The sequence below is a fragment of the Eschrichtius robustus genome, chromosome 2 (genome assembly GCF_028021215.1).
Source record: "Eschrichtius robustus isolate mEscRob2 chromosome 2, mEscRob2.pri, whole genome shotgun sequence".
Taxonomy (NCBI): Eukaryota; Metazoa; Chordata; class Mammalia; order Artiodactyla; family Eschrichtiidae; genus Eschrichtius; species Eschrichtius robustus.
The window spans coordinates 161,837,298-161,857,743 of NC_090825.1; the positions used below are offsets into that span (position 1 = coordinate 161,837,298).

Here is a 20,446-nt window from a genome sequence, read left to right on the forward strand (position 1 = left end):
TTTAACAAATATATATATTCATTTTCACGTTCTTTTCCATTATGGTTTATTATAAAATAATTTTATTTTCTTTTTTTAGAAATTATAGAATACATTTCATCTTCTGTAACTCCACCATTCTGGTCTTTTCCCCTGTACTTTGTTCCCAGTTATTTAAATTTGTCCCAATTCATCTGTCTCCTCTCCTACTAGTCAGGGAAAAAAAAAAAAAAAATCTGTCATTTCTTGCATAACCTAATCTATGTAAAAGAATTGTGTTTAACAAGTGTTCTTCAGCCTAAACTAAATGTCTGAATCAGTGAATTATTTAGCCGTGGCTTCAGTGAGTTATTTGGAGAAGACAGCAGATCTGGGTTTCCTTGGATAATTGTCAGGACAAAGTCATGAGACAATGAGCAAGGGGTGATATCCATGATGCTTCTCATCAGTTGTGGCAATGGACTAGACCACGCTTCAGGGATGCAGATTCCAGAACTGATACTTCTTAGGAAGGAGGGGATGGCTAAACTGGTGGGCCCTCAGAAGTAGAAAGGCAAGGGCAATGCACTCCAGCTATAGGACCACCGAACAGTGCTGGGACGGTGTGCAGACACCTTTGTTGGAGTGGGCTCTGTAGAGGGGTCTGGGAACAGAGAGCTGGACATGTCCACTCTCTTATCAGTACCTTCATTTAGTCTGGGTTTTGTCCTGTAAGCAGTTTGGAATCATTGAAGATTTTTAAGCAAGGAGTCATGAGATAATTTCAGATTTTTACCCGTTCTCCTCAGGTTCTCCTATTGTCCTCTGCTGCCTTCTGAATCTTTTTCAGACTGTATCATTTCATTCGTTAATTATGTGGCACAGTTAGATGGTTAGTGTTTTTATTTGTGGCTTTGATACCAGCCTGGATATTAGCAATGAACTAGGCCGTTTATTTAAATATGTGTTACTCTAATTGTGAATTATTAGTAAATGTTTCTGATATCATATTCTATGTCATTTCTAAACGTTAAACCATAAGAAGAGCCTTGGTAACCAGGAAAACATACCTAGTAACTTTTGAGGTCCACACACAGTGGACATTTCAATAAGAGGTCATATGTCCTAGGATGAGCCCTGGTCTAGGAACCTGGCATCCTGGCACTTGTCCCAGCCCTCGCTGTCAGCTCTGTAGTCCTGGGAAGGCTGGTTTGCTTCCCTGGCCTCAGTCTCCACCTTTGAAAAGGGCACTGACTCGTAGAGTATTCCAGTATCTACCGTCTAATGTAGAATCCACTGCAATGAAATGAAAGCTGAGTTACAGAAAAATGTCACGCCTTACTTTTAAATATTCGTTCATGGTTTTCCTGTCTGCTCTGTTGGTTAACTAGGTCACTGGTAACGATGAGCATTAGTTTGACAGACAGGAGACAGACACGCGGTGCCCCCACCGCTAGCCCAGCCCTGCCTGCTGTGGTTTCATGTGCCTCCCACTGCTGCCTTCTGTAATTGCCTGGGACAACCAGCTCTTCTCCACAGCAGCCTTCAGAGCTCCCATTATGTTGGATGTGGTCACCACTCTAGCAGAGGCCCATGTTGTCTGTGGTAGTGGTTGTTTGGAGTGGGAGGACCTGTCAAAGCGTGTGGCTGTGTGTCCTCTGCAGTTGACAGAGAAGGCTATGTGGGCACACCGGACCTCCCTCACATAGAGGCCATGGTGTAAACCTGAGCTGCGTGGAGGTGGCATCTGCCCTTTGGGTCCAAATACCCATGCAGATGAATCTTGGGGATGTATTCTGTCCCTTCCACTGCCCCTGGGAACTGTGGACGGGGAGGAAGCTGCCAGATAAGGAACTCTAAGATACTGTGCCAAGGACAGGATTCCAGAATGTACCAGCATCTCAGTGAACAAATTCTAGAGCAGCTGCTTGGCTGTGCAGAAGGTAGAATGCCAAGGAGCAAGAAACGGATGCTCAGGCATTTAGACTGGGAGGATGACTTGTTCCCCCTTTGGAACATTTTCCTGTGCTCTTGGTCAGCTTTTAAATGAACCTCAAGTCTTAAATCAAGTGTTTGATTATATTGTTATTGAGTGCCTGGCTATGGAAGGTTACATATATTATAACCATGTTTTTTATTGTGGTAAAATATATAGAATAAAATCTTGCCATTTTAACTATTTTAAGTGTATAATTTAATATCATTAATTACATTCAAAATATTGTGCAACCATCACCGCTATCTATTTTATTTCCAAAGCTCTTTTATCACCCCAACAGAAACTCTGTTACCATGAAGCAGTAACTCCACATTTCGCCTCCCCCCAGTCCCTGGTAACCTCTAATCTTCTCTCTGTCTCTATGAATTTGCCTATTCTGGGAACCTCCTATTAGTGTAATCCTTTTGCATCTGGCTTTTTTCACTTAGCATAATGTTTTCAAGGCTGATCCATCTTGTAGCATGAATTGGTACTTCTTTCCTTTTTATAGGTGAATAATATTCTGTTTTATGGTTAAAACATACTTGGTTTATCCATTCATCACTTATGGACACTTGGATTATTTCCACCTTTCAGTTCTTTTGGACATACACCTAACAGTAGAATTGCTTGGTTATAGGATAATTCTATGTTTAACTTTTTGATGAGCTGCCAAATTATCTCCTTAGCAGCTACACCATTTTACACTCTCACCAGCAATGTATGAGGATTCCAGTTTTTCCACATCCCTGCCAACACTTATTTTCTTTTTTGAAAATTTTAAAATTGTTCTAACTATCAAATAGAATAGATAAGGAGGTAAGGGTTGGAGGTAAGGGTCCAACTTCATTCTTTTGCAGGTGGCTGTCTAGTTGTCCCAGCACCACTTGTTGAACAGACTATCCTTTCTCCGTTGAGTAGACTTGGCACCCTTGTCAAAAATCTGTTGATCTGAGGAATCTTTATTCTATTCCATTAGTCTAATCTTATGCCAGTACCAAGCTGTTTTTATTACTATAACTTTGGGTAAGGTTGAAAATTGGGAAGTGTGAGTTTAATTTCATTCTTCTTTTTCAACTTGTTTTGACTATTCAGGGCCCCTTGCAATTCTGTATGAATTTGAGGATTAGCTTTTCCATTTCCGAGTAGGGGGGCTGTTGGAAATTTGATAGGGATTACAGTGAATCTGTATATCACTTTGAGGAGTATTGCCCTCTTGCCAATATTGTCTTCCAGTCCAGGAACACAAGATGTCTTTTATTTATTTAGATAGTCTTTATTTCAGCATGATTTTATAAGTTTTAGTCTTTCACCTGCATGTTTTTTTTTCCTAGGTATTTTATTCTTTTGGGTGCTATTATAAATGGGATTATTTTCTTAATTTCTTTTTCTGATTCTTCATTGCTGCTGTATAGAAGCACAACTGATTTTTGTGTGTCGCTCTTGTATCCCGTAACTTTGCTAAATTTGTTAATTAGTTCTTCTAGTTTTCTTGTGGATTCTTTGGGATATTCTATATATATAGGGTCATGTCATATGAAAATAGAGATAGTTTTACTTCTTCTTTTCCAGTTTGGATACCTTTTATTTCTTTTTCTTGCCTATTTGCTCTGTCTAGGACTTCCAGCGCATAGCAGTACTGTGTAGCAGTGGTGAAAGTAGGCATTCTTGTCTTTTCCTGATCTTAGGTGGGGAGGGCTTTCAGTCTTTCCGCACTGAGTATCCTATTAGCTGAATTTTTCATAAGTCCCTTTTTTTGTGTGTGTGTTTTAAGTTTTTATTTTATTACAGGCTTTTCTATTTCTAATCATTACAAATGTTTTCAACATTTCATTTATCTGCTCCGTTGTATTCCATTTACATTTCATTATGATTCCCATCTGTCTATCATATATTCAAGTCATGTCTACTATTTTCTTTTTTTTTTAATTTTTATTTTATATTTTAGCATAGTTGATTAACAATGTTGTGTTAGTCTCAGGTGTACAGCAAAGTGATTCAGTTATACATATACATGGATCTATTCTTTTTCAAATTCTTTTCCCATTTAGATTATTACAGAATATTGAGCAGAGTTCCCTGTGCTATATAGTAGGGGTTTGTTGGTTATCTATTTTAAATATAGTAGTGTGTACATGTCAATCCCAAACTCCCAATCTTTCCCTCCCTCCCACCCTTCCCCTCTGGTAACTATAAGTTCATTCTCTAAGTCTGTGAGTCTGTTTCTGTTTTGTAAATAAGTTCATTTTATCATTTTGGGGTGGGGGGGTTCTGCATATAAGCAATATCATATGATATTTGTCCTTCTCTGTCTGACTTACTTCACTTAGTATGATAATCTCCAGGTTCATCCATGTTGCTGCAAATGGCATTATTTCATTCTTTTCAATGGCTGAGTAATATTTCATTGTATTATTCCATAGTAATATTTCATTTCATTGTACCACATCTTCTTTATCCATTCCTCTGTCGATGGACATTTAGGTTGCTTCCACGTCCTGGCTGTTGTAAATAGTTCTGCAATGAATGGGGTGCGTGTGTCTTTTCAAATTATGGTTTTCTCCGGATATATATGCCCAGGAGTGAGATTGCTGGATCATATGGTAGCTCTATTTTTAGTTTTTTAAGGAACCTCCATACTGTTCTCCATAGTGGTTGTAGCAGTTTACGTTCCCATTAACAGTGTAGGAGGGTTCCCTTTTCTCCACACACTCTCCAGCATTTATTGTTTGTAGATTTTTTGATGATGGCCATTCTGACTGGTGTGAGGTGATACCTCACTGTAGTTTTGATTTACATTTCTATAATAATTAGCGATGTTGAGCATCTTTTCATGTGCCTCTTGGCCATCTGTATGTCTTCTTTGGGAAATGTCTATTTAGGTCTTCCGTCCATTTTTTGGATTGGGTTGTTTGTTTTTTTTTGATATTGAGCCACATGAACTGTTTGTAAATTTTGGAGACCAATTCCTTGTCAGTCACATTGTTTGCAAATATTTTCTCCCATTCTGTGGGTTTTTTCGTTTTGTCTATGGTTTCCTTTGTTGTGCAAAAACTTTTGAGTTTCATTAGGTCCCATTTGTTTATTTTTGTTTTTTTTCCCATTCTAGGAGATGGCTCAAAAAAGATATTGCTGCGATTTATGTCAAAGAGTGTTCTGCCTATGTTTTCTGAGTTTATTTTTGTGTATGGTGTTAAATAATCTTCTAATTTCACATGTAGCTGACCAGTTTTCCCAGCACCATTTACTGAAGAGACTCTCTTCTCTCCATTGTAGAGTCTTGCTTCCTTTGTCATAGATTAATTGACCATAGCTGCGTGGGTTTATTTCTGGGTTTTCTATCCTGTTCACACATTGGTCTATATTTCTCTTTTTGTGCCAGTACCATACTGTTTTGATGACTGTAGCTTTGTAGTATAGCCTGAAGTCAGGGAGCCTGATTCCTCCAGCTCCATTTTTCTTTCTCAGGATTGCTTTGGCTATTCGAGGTCTTTTGTGTTTCCATACAAATTGTAAAATATTTTGTTCTAGTTCTGTGAAAAATGCCGTTGGTAATTTGATAGGGATTGCATTGAATCTGCAGGTTGCCTGGGGTAGTATAGTCATTTTGACAATATTGATTCTTCCAATCCAAGAACATGGTATATATTTCTGTTTGTATCATCTTTGATTTCTTTCATCAGTGTCGTGTAGTTTTCAGAGTACAGGTCTTTTGTCTCCTTAGGTAGGTTTATTCCTAGGTATTTTATTCTTTTTGATGTGATGATAAATGGGATTGTTTCCTTAATTTCTCTTTCTGATCTTTCGTTGTTAGTGTATAGGAATGCAAGAGATTTCCGTGTATTAATTTTGTAACCTGAAACTTTACCAAATTCATTGATGAGCACTAGTAGTTTTCTGGTAGCTGTTTAGGATTTGTTATGTATAGTATTATCTCATATGCAAACAGTGACAGTTTTACTTCTTCTTTTCTAATTTGGATTCCTTCTATTTCTTTTTCTTCTTTGATTGCCGTGGCTAGGACTTCCAAAACGATGTTCAATAAGAGTGGCGAGAGTGGACATCTTTGTCTTTTTCCTGATCTTAGAGAAAATGCTTTCAGCTTTTCACTGTTGTGTATGATGTTAGCTGTAGGTTTGTCATATATAGCCTTTATTATGTTGAGGTTTGTTCCCTCTATGCCCACTTTCTGGAGAGTTTTATCATGAATGCGTGTTGAATTTTGTCAAAAACTTTTTCTGCATCTATTGAGATGATCATATGGTTTTTATTCTTCAATTTGTTGATGTGGTGTATCACACTGATTGATTTGAGGCAGTGAAAAATCCTTGCATCTCTGGGATAAATTCCACTTGATCATGGTGCATGATCCTTTTAATGTATTGTTGGGTTCAGTTTGCTAGTATTTTGTTGAGGATTTTTGCATCTATGTTCATTAGTGATATTGGTCTGTAATTTTCTTTTGTGGTATCTTTGTCTGGTTTTGGTATCAGGGTGATGGTGGCCTCATAGAATTAGTTTCGGAGTATTCCTTCCTCTGCAGTTTTTTGGAATAGTTTCAGAAAGATAGGTTCGGTGCCTTTTATCATGTTGAAGAAGTTCTCTTCTAGTCCTAGTTTCCTGAGTTTTTATCGTGAAAGGATGTTGGGTTTGTCTTTGCCATTTCTCCATCAATTGAGTTGATTATGTTTTTTTCTCTTTGTTCTAATAATGTGGTATATTGCATTAATTGATTTTCTAAGGGTGAACCACCCTTGTATTCTGAGATAAATCCTACTTGGATTCAGTTTGCTAGTATTTTAGTATGTTGTGGTTTTGTTTTCATTTGTCTCAAAGAATTTACTAATTTCCCTCTTTGACCCACTGGTTGTTTAAGAGTGTGTTGTTTGATTTCTACATACTTGTGACTTTTTTAGTTGTCCAGATTTCCAGTTTCATTTCACTGTGAAGGTACTTTCTATTACTTGAATCTTAAGTTTGAGGTTTATTTTGAGGCCTACCATGTGGTCTGTCCTGGAGGATGTTCTGTGTGCACTTGAGAAGAATGTGGGTTCTGCTGATTCGGATGGAGTATTTTCGTGTATGTCTGTTGGGTGCAGATGGTCTATAGTGTTGTTCAAGTCTTCTGTTTCCTTATTGATCTTCTATCTGGGTGTCTTATCCATTACCAACATCTTTTTATTAACTTTTAAAAATAGTTAACAAGTATTAGATGGTTTTTGGTTCAGGCTGGGAAGTTGGTTTTGTGCAGTTTTTAAATGTGAAATTGTACTGAATGCATGAACACAGTGTTGAGGAGGCTGCGTGGCCTTGGGCAGCATATGTCTGTCCATCCCATCTCTGGCATAGGGCTGGGGACTGATTGTTGGAAACATGGTTTCTGGTAGCCAATAAGTACCTTTGCCATGTTAGCCATGTGGCCTTCAGCAGGCTTCACATTTCCCTGAAAAAGTACTACTATCACTTTTTACACAACAGGGTCCTGCCTTGAGGCTTGCATGGGTTTGAAGTGAGGATGAGGCCTGTACCATATGGAGCAGAATTCTGGCACATATTGAGTTCTAAATAAATGTATCAGTGGGGCCCCAACTGTCTTTGACCCAGTCAACTCTGAAGAGCCCCAAACTTAATGCATTTTCTGTTTGTTTCATATTCTGAGAATGTCCCTGCTGAGGCATTTACTTCTGCATGTAAGATGAACCTTCAGTTTATTGAGCATTTCACTTGGTAGGGATTCCATTGCTCTCTTAAAAACGTGGTTCTCATCATGGGAAGCTCAATTTATGGTCTGATAGCAGCTTGGCTCCCAGGACCCCTCTCTAGTCCTGGGAGGTGCTTTCCCTGCCCAGACCTTGAGTTAGAGGGGCCATCTTTGCTGTGGGCTATTGGGGCCATTTGTAACTGGGGACCAGTCAGCAGACTTCAACTGAGGGCTAATAGATCCCTGAAGACTCAGCTCTCAGAGTCTTGCTGTACAGACGCAGCCATGGTGCCTAAGGCAGGTTTGTGCTCAACTCCTCCACCCTCTGCACTGAGAGGGGGTCGTGAGGAAGGGAGCACCGTGGTGGGGGAGCTCCTTAAGAGAGAACCCTGTGCTGCCCCTGTTCATCCACAGAGCATCCTCAGGTCCTCAAGGAATGCAGCAGAGAGGACAGAGTGGGATGCGGGGGTGGTCTGTGAGTGCTGAATGTGACAGATTGTAGCCTAGAATGTTCTTTACAGCCTCCAGAGATTTGGCTGAGAGGGAGCCAATTTCCCCTCTTTACCTTCTCTACAGCATGTTAATAGCCCCAACTGGTAGAATTGCAGACAGCTTGATTTATCCCAGCTCTATTCTTAAATGGTTGCTAGTTTCTCACTGCAAGAAAATTCAGTTTTTCAGTGGGTCAGTTTAATAACAAGATCAAGGCAAACAGTCTAGCTAATACTAACTCACGTTAGGTGCTTAATATTAATATACTAATACTCTAAATCCTGGAGTTCTATCATGAGGTAGAGCAAAACGTTTTTTTTCCAGACTATACGTTGAGGCAACAACTAGCATATTGTAGACATTTTAGAAATATTAAGGCCCGTACTTGTATGTACCATGTCCTTACACAGTGAAGGCACAAGCCTGGTTGTTTCAGGACCCCCTTGGAGGCACAGCTTACAGCAGAGCTTGGGGCCTCTGATTCCCAGACTTTCACACCTTGATAGCTGGCATGAGGCATACAGTTAAATACATCTGTTTTGGTAAGTGAACCTCCTCTACTGGATGAGCTATTTTTCCATCATTTATTTTCTGTTTTTATAAACAAAATGGGAATGGTTGGAAGGCTAAAATGTCTCCATATCAGCTTTTATATCAACCCAGACGGTGTCTGTGCCGCCTTTCTGAGGTCTGTGGTATTGCAGAGATGGAGGTCACTGTAGCATGTGACCAAAGCAGAAGGTCTTCCTCTTCCAGAGAGGACAGTAACTTCTGCTCTGTCCTGGGGACCATGTGCTGCCTCCCACTTCCTGCCTGAGTCATCTCGGCTATCCCCCTTGCCGGTTACTGACGCTAGTGAGTGAGCCCAGCATCCTGCCTGTGGGGAACCAAGCCTCCTGCTCTGGCTTTGTTGAGCGCCTGTGACCCCTGAGCTGAAGAGCACTGAGTGTTTCTGTGGGTTTTTTCCCAAGATGCTGCTCCCAGAGGTATTGGCATGTATGTTTTTATGTCTTAACTTGTGGTTATGTGCATTATATATTTCTTTGGAGTTAGTTTCTCCTAACACTCAATGTACTATTAATCAGGTAATTTCTGTGTAGGTACAAATGTGGCTGGAAAGATGGCTGGCTGCTGGGTTTATTTATTAGTGGAGCAGAAACTTGGGGAAAAGTCCATTTTGACCCTGGTCTTTGACTCAGAGCCCAGCGAAGGCTCATCTGAGAAGCCAGTTGATAGTCCAGAGGCTGGCAACATCATACATTGATGACTAGACAGCTTGTCATCCTGGGCCGCAGAAGTAACAACTGTGTTTAAGGTTTGGCCAGACTTCATATTCTCCATTCTTTCCATCCCATGTTATATGGAATGCACACGATGCCATTTAATTACTTCAGTCCCTTTCTTAAAGGAAAAAGACACTGGACCAATGTTCCAGAGGTACTAGTAGTTTGAAAGTTTACTCAGTAATTTTCTTTGCAGACTTAGTAGCTGTAAAGATCTTGCTTATATTTTTGCGGTATTAATTAATTTCAAGTGCAGTTTTGGCAGACCAACCAAGGGTCTCAACAGGCTGCATAGAATGGGTGCTATTTTTAAGGCCATCATCTCAGTGAAGCTTTTTCCAAATGAAATTCAACAGGAACCAGCCTTTATTTGGACTGTACACTCAGTAAAATGCTCAACTTTTGTAGGCATGTCAGCAGTTCTTACAAAATAAGTTGTATGTGCCTTTTACTACTGTGCTTATTAAGTGTAGACTCAGGAATGTAGGTGTTCTTGCTTTTGCCACTGTTTCATTTTGGAAAGAGGCAGTTGATTCATCCTCTAGAGAAAGATGGCCATGGAAACGTAGGACACATAAGGTCAGTCACACAAAGTGGCCCTTGGTGGAAGTGCTATCATGTGGTGATGTGGTCCTGTGCTACCTGGCACAGTAGCCACTGGCTACATGTGGCTACTGAGCACTTAAAAAGCAGTTGGTCTGTGACTTCCCTGGTGGCATAGTGGTTAAGAATCTGCCTGCTAATGCAGGGGACACAGGTTCGAGCCCTGGTCCGGGAGGATCCCACATGCCGCGGAGCAACTAAGCCCATGCACTACAACTACTGAGCCTGCACTCTAGAGCCTGCGAGCCACAACTACTGAGCCTGCCTGCCACAACCACTGAAGCCTGCACGCCTAGAACCTGTGCTCTGCAATGAGAGAAGCAACCACAGTGAGAAGCCCGCGCACCACAATGAAGAGTAGCCCCCACTTGCCATAACTAGAGAAAGCCCGTGCGCAGCAACAAAGACCCAACACAGCCAAAAATAAATAAATAAATAAATTTATTAAAAAAAGCAGTTGGTCCAAGTTCATACTAGCTTGCTAGGACTTCATATAAAAAAAGAATATAAAATATCTCATTAATAATTGTTTATATTGACTTCATGTTGAAATGATAATGTTTTGGGTTGATTGGTTTAAATAAAATATATTATTAAAATTAGTTATACTATTTACTCTTTATTAGAAAATTTGAAATTGCAGTTATGGCTCTCCCCCCTAACTGGACATCTTGCCACAGTTGCTCAGGGCTCTAAGAGCTGGCACAGGTTCTGGGGTGTGTGAATGGACTGCCTATCCCTGGTGGGAGCCCTTCTGCCATTTTTTAAGGGTCGTATGCGATTTCTTTCAGTGTCTCAGTGATGTGACCTCTGAGTCATGGCCATGACATCTATTGTCCATGCATCGGTCATGTCAGGGCCGCACTGGGAGCTGGACCCCAAGAGCTTGAGCAAGTCGCCCACCCTTCTCAACCTCATCTGTGAAACAGAGTTAGATCGAGGATTAACAGGGAATAGTTAGGGCACATTGCAGGGGTCTCATAACTCCTATCCTTATTTAGGATAACTGGGGGATGAGGAAACAGAAAACAAAACCGTGTATATATATATATATATATACTTTAATCCCCAGTTTTCCTTTTCTCTGAGAGTGTACGGATGTTGGGATGAGAAAGCAAGGTGAAAAGGCCACACAATATTATCAGCAGTGCTTATGTGATAGGCAGTAATTTGCATTTGGATTTTGGAGGAATTTTATTTTCTCCTCTAAGTTCTGTTTCCTGGTTTTCTATGTGCACTGTTACTATCGGAACAGAACAGGACAGTTGACTATCTGCATGCACTAAAGGGAATACGTGGCTGCCTTGCTGAAAGCCCATCTCCTGCCACCAGCGCACGTGCAAACAGTGATTGTTTACAGTTCAGAATCTGGTGGTCCTGAAAGACAGTTCAATTGAAAATAAACTTGACCACATTTTGATGTGATTGACAAGGATGTAGAGGTAGCAAAGAGAGCCGCAAGGTCTGTGCGGGCTGATCACTCAACGTAGGAGAGAGACCTCCTCAAGGGTGTCAAATCGGATGCAGGTGTGTGACAAAGGGGACATTTTGTGCAAGTTCCTGGTAGAACAGCCTTATTATCACACTAAAATGGAGGTAATGAGGAAGGAATAGTTGACCAGAGAGAACAGCATGGAAGACCTGCCTAACATAGTGATGAGTGGTGACTTTTTTATTATGCTCTCTGGGCCTCAGCCATATGAGATCATAGAAATGAGAGATGGAAAAGACCTCCTGTATTAGGTCATCCAGCCCATCCCCTCCAGAGCTGACTGACCCCACAGTGTACTTTCCAGAGCTCCGTCCAGTTTTTCAAGTGACTCAACTGATGGAGTTTCCACCAGCTCCCAGAAGGTGCAGAAAGGTGGTGTCTGAGACGGCTAACTTGGATCTGGATTTATTCCTCTTTCTCATGACGAAGATCCCAGCGATGATGCTTTGTTTGAAGAGAGATGTGGGGGTGAATCCCACCTCTGTCACTAACTTGCGGATGACTGCGGATGACCCCAGCTCGCCTCATCTCCACATCCCCCTCCAAAAGTTGGGGTGCTTTGCTGGGCTCCTTCAGTCTGAGCATTCTAAGACTTGGCGGCGGCACCTTCCATAGCACTTTATGGTTTTCACAGCTTGTTCACATTTGTGATCTCATTTGAGCCTCACCATTCTTAGGGCAGGAGTTGATCTTATTATCCTCCTGGCCATCTCCCTGCCTTTATTCTGTTTCTTGTTAATCAGATGAAGCAGTTCTCCCAGGCAGCGGGTGCTGGGCCAGGTGGTCAGGCATTCCTTTTGATTCTAAGCACAGAGCTGCTTCCATTTGACCTCATGGGTACTATTATGCCTTCTGAGACACCACACGGGTACAGTTTACTCTCCTTGAGGTGTGACCTCCTTTCCCGGCAGTAGCACTGCTCAGGATTGTCCCAGGCCACCTGTGGAACCTAGAGCTTTCTTGCCTGTGTCACCTGGTGGGACCTCTGGGGGTAGGGGGTGGGATTTCAGTGTGGAGTATGATATATTATCAATAGATTGCACTTGGGGTCCTCTGAGGTGGTCACCCAGGCTGTTCACTAGTGACATCCATCCCTGTGTGATAAAGGACTTTGAATGGATCTGTAGGCAGGTTAATCCACTGGGAGTTAGTAAGCAGGGCACCACAGGCTCATCTTAATAATTCAGATTCTGCAGTTCTTTTTCTTGGCCTAACCAATGATCTGAAACTTTCCCTAAAAGAGGAGAGGTATTAACATTTATTGCAAGTAGTTGGTCATTAAGATTTCTCTTAAAAATCATTTCTTTTTGTGTCGGCTTGGGGATATTAAATTTTTAAACCCAGGTTCGGTAAGTGTGTAATTAAAGTACATTTCACAATGCAACTAGTCCCAATAGAATTGTAATACAATGCTGCTCTTAACTAGTTTACGAAACTATATGAAGTATGACATGAGTCACAGAAATGGGGACGAGGGGCTGCCATCGAGCCTGGTCGGCTCCCTTGGTCTAGCCATGCTGGAGCAGGCCTCCACGCTGTGGGCGCCATCCTCCCCTGTGGCATCACTGTGTGTTTATGGTATTTCTGAGTGTCCTCCACGTGTCTGCGCCCACAGATATCTTTTTCGCCTCTCCACAGAACCCCGCCGTCTCCCAGTTTTTCTCAGTAGGCCCACGGGGTTATGTCGTGTAACCGCTTCATCACCTTGGGTTATTTGTGCTGTGTTTTGTTCTGCCTTTTGTATTTATATGTGAAATATTTCAAATATATAGACAAAAAAGTGTTTTGCCTTCTTAAATTTTGTTTTTCCAGCTTCAGTCTGCAGTTAGGCACTTGGATGCAGAAAGGTAATGAAAACGATGATTGGGTGAGAGCTGGAACTCAGATCTGAGTTGTAGGATCCAGATCCCTGGTTCTGCCCTGTGCCGCTACTGTTTGCAGGAATTCCACGTGGATGTGGTAACATTCCCAGCAAGGCTGTCAGGGTTGGTGAAACAGCAAACCGTGGGTTGGAAACAGCAGTGCCGCAGGGGTGCATCTCCTGGGGCTGTGTGGTCAGTCTCCTTGCTATGGCCTGGAGCAGGGCCAGAGAGCAAATACGTCATCTTCCAGCAGCTCTACCTCGCTGAAGGTCAGTGCCAGAAAGTGGCAGAGCTGAGACCCAAACCCAGGGTCAGAGCTGCAAGCTCTGGCTCTGTGCTCAGAGTGTTCATTCCCATTGACTTACAAATTTTCTTAAGTACTGTAAAAATAAGGGAAAGAAATATTGTCTGTTTTTGAGAGTATAAGAAAAGGCACCCCTCCTATCATTTGTGCTTCTCTTGCAGATCCTGAGGAAACTAAAAGATCTCGCGTTGGATGCCGAAACAGAGCTGGAGAGACAGGATGAGGCCTTGGATGGCATCACTGCAGCTGTGGACCGGACAACCTTAACCACTGACAAGCATAATCGACGAGTGAAAAAACTGACCTAGAAGGACAAGAAAGCATAGAGGTGACTGCTTTTGTTGAGAATCACTTCTCTGAGTACGTTGTTCTCAACTCCTGCATGCTTCCTTTGAGATGAAGACCCCAGGAAGTCATTCCAAGCGCCCTGCCCCAGGAGGTGCACAGCTGCCCCAGGTTGAAGGGCTGCTGTTGACGGCTGTGAGCAGCTTAGCTTGGGGTGATTGTGGCTGCCACCAAGGGATTCCCTTGCAGGGAGCTGAAAGTGCAGCTGGAGGAGGGGAGTTCTGCCTGCAAATACAGCGAGCCACTTCCTCCCAAGGCCCTCTCAGGCTGCCTGTGGAGTCAGGAGCACACACGCATTCAAACATGGGCTGAGCCCTATTGAGGTGGCCACGACAGCGAGGCGGCTCTTCATTCTGAGGGTGGGCTGCACCCAGCACTCAGGGACCACTTTGCTTGGCCACAATCCCAGGTCTCCAGTGGCACAACTAGCTGCATTTTCATCCTTTTTCCATTCTTGATAAGCATAGAAAGGATGGTTTAAGTCTCTGTGAAAGAAATCTACTTATTTCTAACCCTCTGCCTATCTGAACACTGCAGGCATATCCTATGTCAGCAAAATCTCTTCTCCAGGATCACATTCAGGTCTGAGCCTGCCTCTCCTACATGGGCTGCTCAGCACAGACCCCACTGCCTTCACTTTGTTCCAATTTTCTTTGGTGGACAGGTCAGTTTCTTTCTGGTTGTATTGTAATTTCTAACCAAAGCTGAGTCTAGTATACCTCGAGGTCATCCTATAAGCATCTGAAATATTCTTTCACTGCTCAGTTTTTAGTCAAACGTGAAAATAGTACATACTGCACCTATTTTAAGAAGTGTTAATTTTTGCTTTTTTGCCCCATTTCTACCCGGGAACAAAAGAGAAATGCTAGCTTTAGAATATTTTTTGAAGCTATGCGTTGATGCTGCTTTTTGCTTGGTTTTGGGTATCTTAGTGTGTCCCTGGGAGAGCCCCTCATGGGGAGACAAGAGGAAAGTAGAGAAGTGGGTGACCTCCTCCGATTCTCACAACAAGCCACCTCCAGACTGCTTTGAAATAACATCCCAAAGAACCTTGCACGGAGAGGCGGAGAGGCTCATTTAGACCTTGTAGAGATGTTACTTTGAAGCGCCTTTCCTACACCCCTCCTGGGATGGCGCCCGCAAGCCCTGTGCTGCCCTGCTGCACCACTCCACTTGCATACTAAGTCCTGGATCGTTTTAAGAATTAATTCACAGATGCAGTGTTAGTTTTCTGGGGCTGCCCCAACAAAGTACCACAAACAGGAGGCTTACAACAATAGGAATGCACTTCCGGAGGCCAGAAGTCCAGGATCGAGGTGTAGGCAGGCTGTGCTCCTTCTGGAGACTCTAGGAGAGGATCATTCCTGCCACTTCTAGTTGCTGGTACCTCCATGTATCCCTGAGCTTGTGGCCACATCACCCCAATCTCTGCCTCCATTGTCATGTGGCCATCTTCCTGTGTTTCTGTGTCTCAAATCTCCCTCTCCTCTCCTCTTATAAGGATCCATCCTAATCCAAGGTCATCTTATCTTGAGATCCTTACCTTGATGACATCTACAGAGACCCCATTTCCAGATAAGGTCACATTCTGAGATTCCCAGTGAGTATGAATTTTGGGTCACCTGGGGATGCCCAGCCTTGTCGTAGCTGACCCATTCCAAAAAGACATGGAAAGTAGCACTTTCAGAAGGTGATGTTCATAAGGGTCTTTCAATTCTCATCTGTTTTGCAATTTGGTAAATTATATTCCTAGTCTCTGTTTGTCTTACTTGGTTTGTACTTACTAACCTCCAAAATGAGAAGTGGACCTGTTCTTTCAAGGTTTCTCACACTAAGGCAGGCATGTGAGCAGTTGCTCTTGACCTTTCCTGGCACATCAAGTGGTGGAGCTCTTGGAGCTCATGCTCATTCCAGGGGCTCTGAGCCCCATGCAGCCCCTTCTAGTGCTTGATGACAGGGAGGTCGGGGAGGACACGGCAGATGTGAAGATGTGTCAACAAGGACAGTTATTGAGAGCTCATGCCTAGAGGCAGCGGCAGCTGGATCACGTCCCTAGGGAACTTGGAGGAATGCTGGAGGAAAGGCAGCTCGTGCCCTGGGCACAGGGCAAGTGCAGGTGTGCAGGCTGTGCCCAAATACTGTAGCTTCTCACAGCAGCCCATGAAGACTGAGTCCCCCTGAGGTAGAGTATGTGGTTCTCACCATGGCCACACCCTGGGCTCACGCCAGGGACTCAGAAGATACAAACACACACGCACACATGCGTGCACTGGCCCCAGGCCCCTCAGTCAGAATCTCTGAGGGTATATACATTACCCAAATGCTTCTAATGAGCAGAAGGGGAAGATCCACAGGCCAGGTGACTTACTGCCACCAGACCTGCTCTCTCTCTACAACTAGCTCTAGAGAGCCCTGAACAGCTGAAATGAAAACGAATCTGTCCCACTCATGATGCTGTTCTGAATCCAGGTGGGCACTGCTCAAGAGTTCCCAGCGCAGCCTCCAGCGGCCAGCCAGCCTCTGCTTGTCCTGAAAACATACCACCCAGCACTCATGTGGCATCAGGGCCGTACACACCTCGGCTGCTAACAGGCCTCTGGAAAGCAGGGGGCCAGGACTCTGTTGGTGATCCCTCGCCAGGAGCAAGCCCTGAGCTCTCTGGGCCTCACGCTGTCCTAATCCATCACCTGGGGATGCATAAAGCCCAGACACTCTGGGCATGAAGGTGTGTGGTACAAAAGACATTGTACTGTTAGAGGATTATTCTCCGGGCCTTTTCTCTCCCATGAATAGTTAAATTGATAGAGACTGTGGTCTGTTTATGTGGAGACTTAGAGTGTAAAAAAAAAAAAAAAAAAAAAAAAAGGCCATCAAGAGCCATTTTATGCTATTTTTTTTTTTAACCTTGGCCCCAGAGTTAACTATTTTAACCTTAACCCCTTCCAGTAGCAGAAAATCCATGTGCCAAACTGTTAGTCACCAAGGCTGAAACAAAATTGCCAGGAACCGTATAAAAACCAGGCACTGATTCCCACAGCACACTGATTCCCCACCCCAGGTGCACTAATTCCACCTCCCATTGCTCCCTCAACTTATGGTGCACTGACTCTGCCTCCACACTTTAGACATGGGAAGGACACGAGGGGGAACAGATGTTGTGATGCGCCTAGAAGCAGTACCAGGGGAAGGAGATGAGCAGGTAGGCTGGTGATCTCTCCTGCCATCCTCAGGCAGCCCAGGTGGTAAGTGCCGTGATGGCTAGAACCAAGTGGATCCCATCAGCTGAGTAGACCCTCTGGAGAGTGGCAGGAAGGGCACACTGAGCCTGTTGGCATCACCATTGCTGGTGTTTGGATCAGGGCCTATTGTGTCTCCTGTTTTGTTTTTTACTTTCCTGATGTGGAGTGTGTCCTCTGACACTGACATTGGGTTTGTGTGTGGGGTCAGGCTCACCCACATGAGTACCAAAATCTATTTGCCGCTGTTTAGCCTGTGACTGAGGGAATTATGAGGGGATTATGTTAGTTTGTTGTCACCCCGTAAGGTGTTTGTACTTCCTAAAACATATAACACTTTGAGCTCAGTTTTACCCTCTGTAAAGGTGGGCAGGATACAAGACCGACATCTAATGCAGCTGTGAGACCAATATTGAGCTGAAATGAAACTGCTTTGACATTCATCAAAAATGGCTGATCCTTTTGTTTGTTTAGGGCAGAAGTCAGCAGACTTTTTCTATAAAGGGCCAGGTAGAAAATACTTCATCTTTCAAGCCATATGGTGTCTGTTGTGAACAAATGGCCGTGCTATGTTCCAGTAAGACTACCTGTGAGATTAGAATTTCATATATGTCATGTGTCCTGAAATGTTATTCTTGTTTTGATTTTCTTCGTTCAACCATTTGAAAGTTCAGACATGTCCTTAGCTTGCAGGCCATAGGAGAACAGACGGCAGGGCTTTGTAGTCACCTGCCCAGGTAGGTGTGTTCCTTTTGAGGTTTCACATAAAGTTGTCCAGCATTGTCTGTCCTGGAGGGCAGCTTACTTCCCTCCTCAGCCCCAAACTCAAGCATGGCCTTAGCTCTTCACATGGCACTGCTGCTGGTGGCCAAAGCTGAGTCTAGGGTTGCGGCTGGGAGGGTTCTGGGTATCTTTGCCATAAAAGATAAAAAGGGCATAATGAAAAAGACAAAAATGACATAATGAAACATGAAAAATTAATGACAAAATCTTTAAAAGATTTTATTGTGGAAAAATGAAAATACTAAAAATATTTTAATACAATTAAAATGTGTGTAGATTCATGGTTATAGTTGTATTTGGGTATAACTTAGAGGAAGTGATGATACTTCCTTTCTCAAAGTCAGTCATTAAGGATTCAGGATCTAATGTCAGTTGTAAGTTCTTTACGATATAAAAAAAATCTTTTGTCTCTTCAGGTTTTTCTGGAAGTAAAATGAACAGATGAAGGATGCTATTTCTTATCAATGTATTTCTTTTGTGTAACTAACTGGTAGTACATATCTGGACTACATTTAAATGTTCCATCACATGTCCAGTTCTTACATTTAACCAAACCATCTAAGCAAGATCTGTGCCAAATGCCAAAATTCTGGTTACATCATGTACTCCGCTATCGAATAGCAAAAAAGTTTCACCATTTTCAAGAAACTTATGCTCATCAGGAATCACATAACCATTTATTTTTGTGGGGGATAGGAGGTCCTAGATTCTTCTTTTCCCTCCGACTTCTAATATTGCATAAGTTTGGTAAAGAAAGCGTTAGAGAACAAGCTGCCATATCTAAATTAGCTAAAGAATTGATCATTAATGCTCTCAAAGACTGTTGTGAATTAGTTACTTTATCTTTTATGGCAAAATTGCCATACAGCCAATTAGTTGTGTGACCAAACTGCTTGCAGCAAAGATGCTCACAGCAAACATACCGTTCATAGGCTGGGAGACCCCTACCACCTTGTTTCCTGACTGTGCTCAGCTGTTCAGAGCCTCAGAGCCTCAAAGCCTGCGCTGATGGCACAAAGTCAGTCCTGTTCCTTTTAAAGGCAGAAAACGGGGAACAGTAGAGAGAGGGGAGTGAGATGGGAAATGGCAGGTACTGGTTTCCACAAGTGATCTTCTCTGGAGGCCCAAAATCAGCACACACACAAATTTTAGGAGAGAGGAAAAAACAAAAGTCAATCCTTGAGACATTTTCAAATAACACAGGAAACTCAACTATATGCAGTCAGTTGGGGTGGGGGCTTTGGTTTTGGGTTTGATGAAATGGCCTCTCGGAGACAGTTGTATTGATTGGGGCATCAACCGTGGCATGAGACCACACGACAAGCAGGTGCCTCCAAGGACCCACTGGCCTCACCTGTGAGGAGCCCCCTCCCCTCTCACTGCTCCCAGTTTAATTATTAGCTATGGGTTTGAATAAAACTTGAAACACTTGAAAATTGTAATCAGTTTTCACATTTGCAACTGATTTCTACAGCCACGTAATATCTCAAGCTTTTGGCACCCATCTGGAAACTTAGAACAGCAGTGTGTTTGCCCAGGAGGTAATTTTCCCTGATTCATTTTGAAAGTGAAAAGTCACAGGGTTGGTCCTTCAGCTAGGGTGGTCCTGCTTCCCAGAAGGACTGCTCAGTCTCATCCCTCAGTTTCCTCAGTGAGAAGCAGACTGGCGTGGGCAGAGTGGGGAAGGCATAGATGCAGAGACAGCAGGAGCTGCTCGCCAGCCCAGGAGAGCCATTCAGGGGCCACATGCAGTGTCCAGGTGAGGAGACCCAGGCTGCAGGGGTGGGGAGCTATGAGCAGGACCATGGTCAAGGCTGTGTTCTGTGGGCCTGACTCATGTCCTGGGCTCTCGATGGTTAGGCAACCATGTCCAGGCCATCCCATCATGAGTGGCTACTGTCCTGGGGGACACTGGTGCCGCACTAACTGTCCAACATGTTCTCCCACCAGGTCTGAAGCAGCACTTGTTCCTCAGAGCCCTCTGGATTTTACTCTTATCACCTATCACAACCTCTGCCCCTTTGTCTCACCCTGGGGAGGCAAGTGTGAGCTAGGGAATGGGCAACTCACTTCCCCCATCTATCCCTTCTGGAGGTCGGAGGGTTAGGGAGGTCTAGGGCATGTTTCCTAGAATGAGTAAAGGGCAGGGTGCAGAAACCCAGCTGTACATGAAGGAGGGTCAGGGCCTCACAGGTGTCCCAGGATGCCTCTTCCTCCACACTCTTAGGCTGTTTCCACCCATCAGCAGTGGCTGTTCTGTTCCCACGCCTGGCCCATGGAGCTGGTGCTGAGAGATTAATGAGGCTGGCCCTTTTTTAGAGGCTCAGGGCAGATGCCTTGGAAAGGGGTGGGAGGTGGGGTGCAGCCATTGGGCTCCCACACCGTGGAAGGTGAGGACAAGCAGAGAAT

The 20,446-nt window shown here is 43.5% G+C and overlaps 1 protein-coding gene across 4 annotated transcripts in view; it reads left to right on the top strand.

Moving 5' to 3' along the window:
- Positions 1-20,208, top strand: part of SNAP47 (synaptosome associated protein 47) — a 67,352-nt gene extending 47,144 nt beyond the window's left edge. For 2 of the 4 annotated variants that reach the window (XM_068536544.1, XM_068536547.1), the window contains exon 5: positions 13,835-20,208. In XM_068536544.1, coding sequence (XP_068392645.1) covers positions 13,835-13,981 — 147 coding nt within the window. In that variant the 3' untranslated portion in view covers positions 13,982-20,208. Of the gene's footprint in view, positions 1-10,160; positions 10,472-13,834 lie in introns of those variants that run through there. The other 2 variants (XM_068536546.1, XM_068536545.1) reach the window with 2 other exon arrangements.
- The last annotated feature ends 238 nt before the right edge of the window (positions 20,209-20,446 follow it).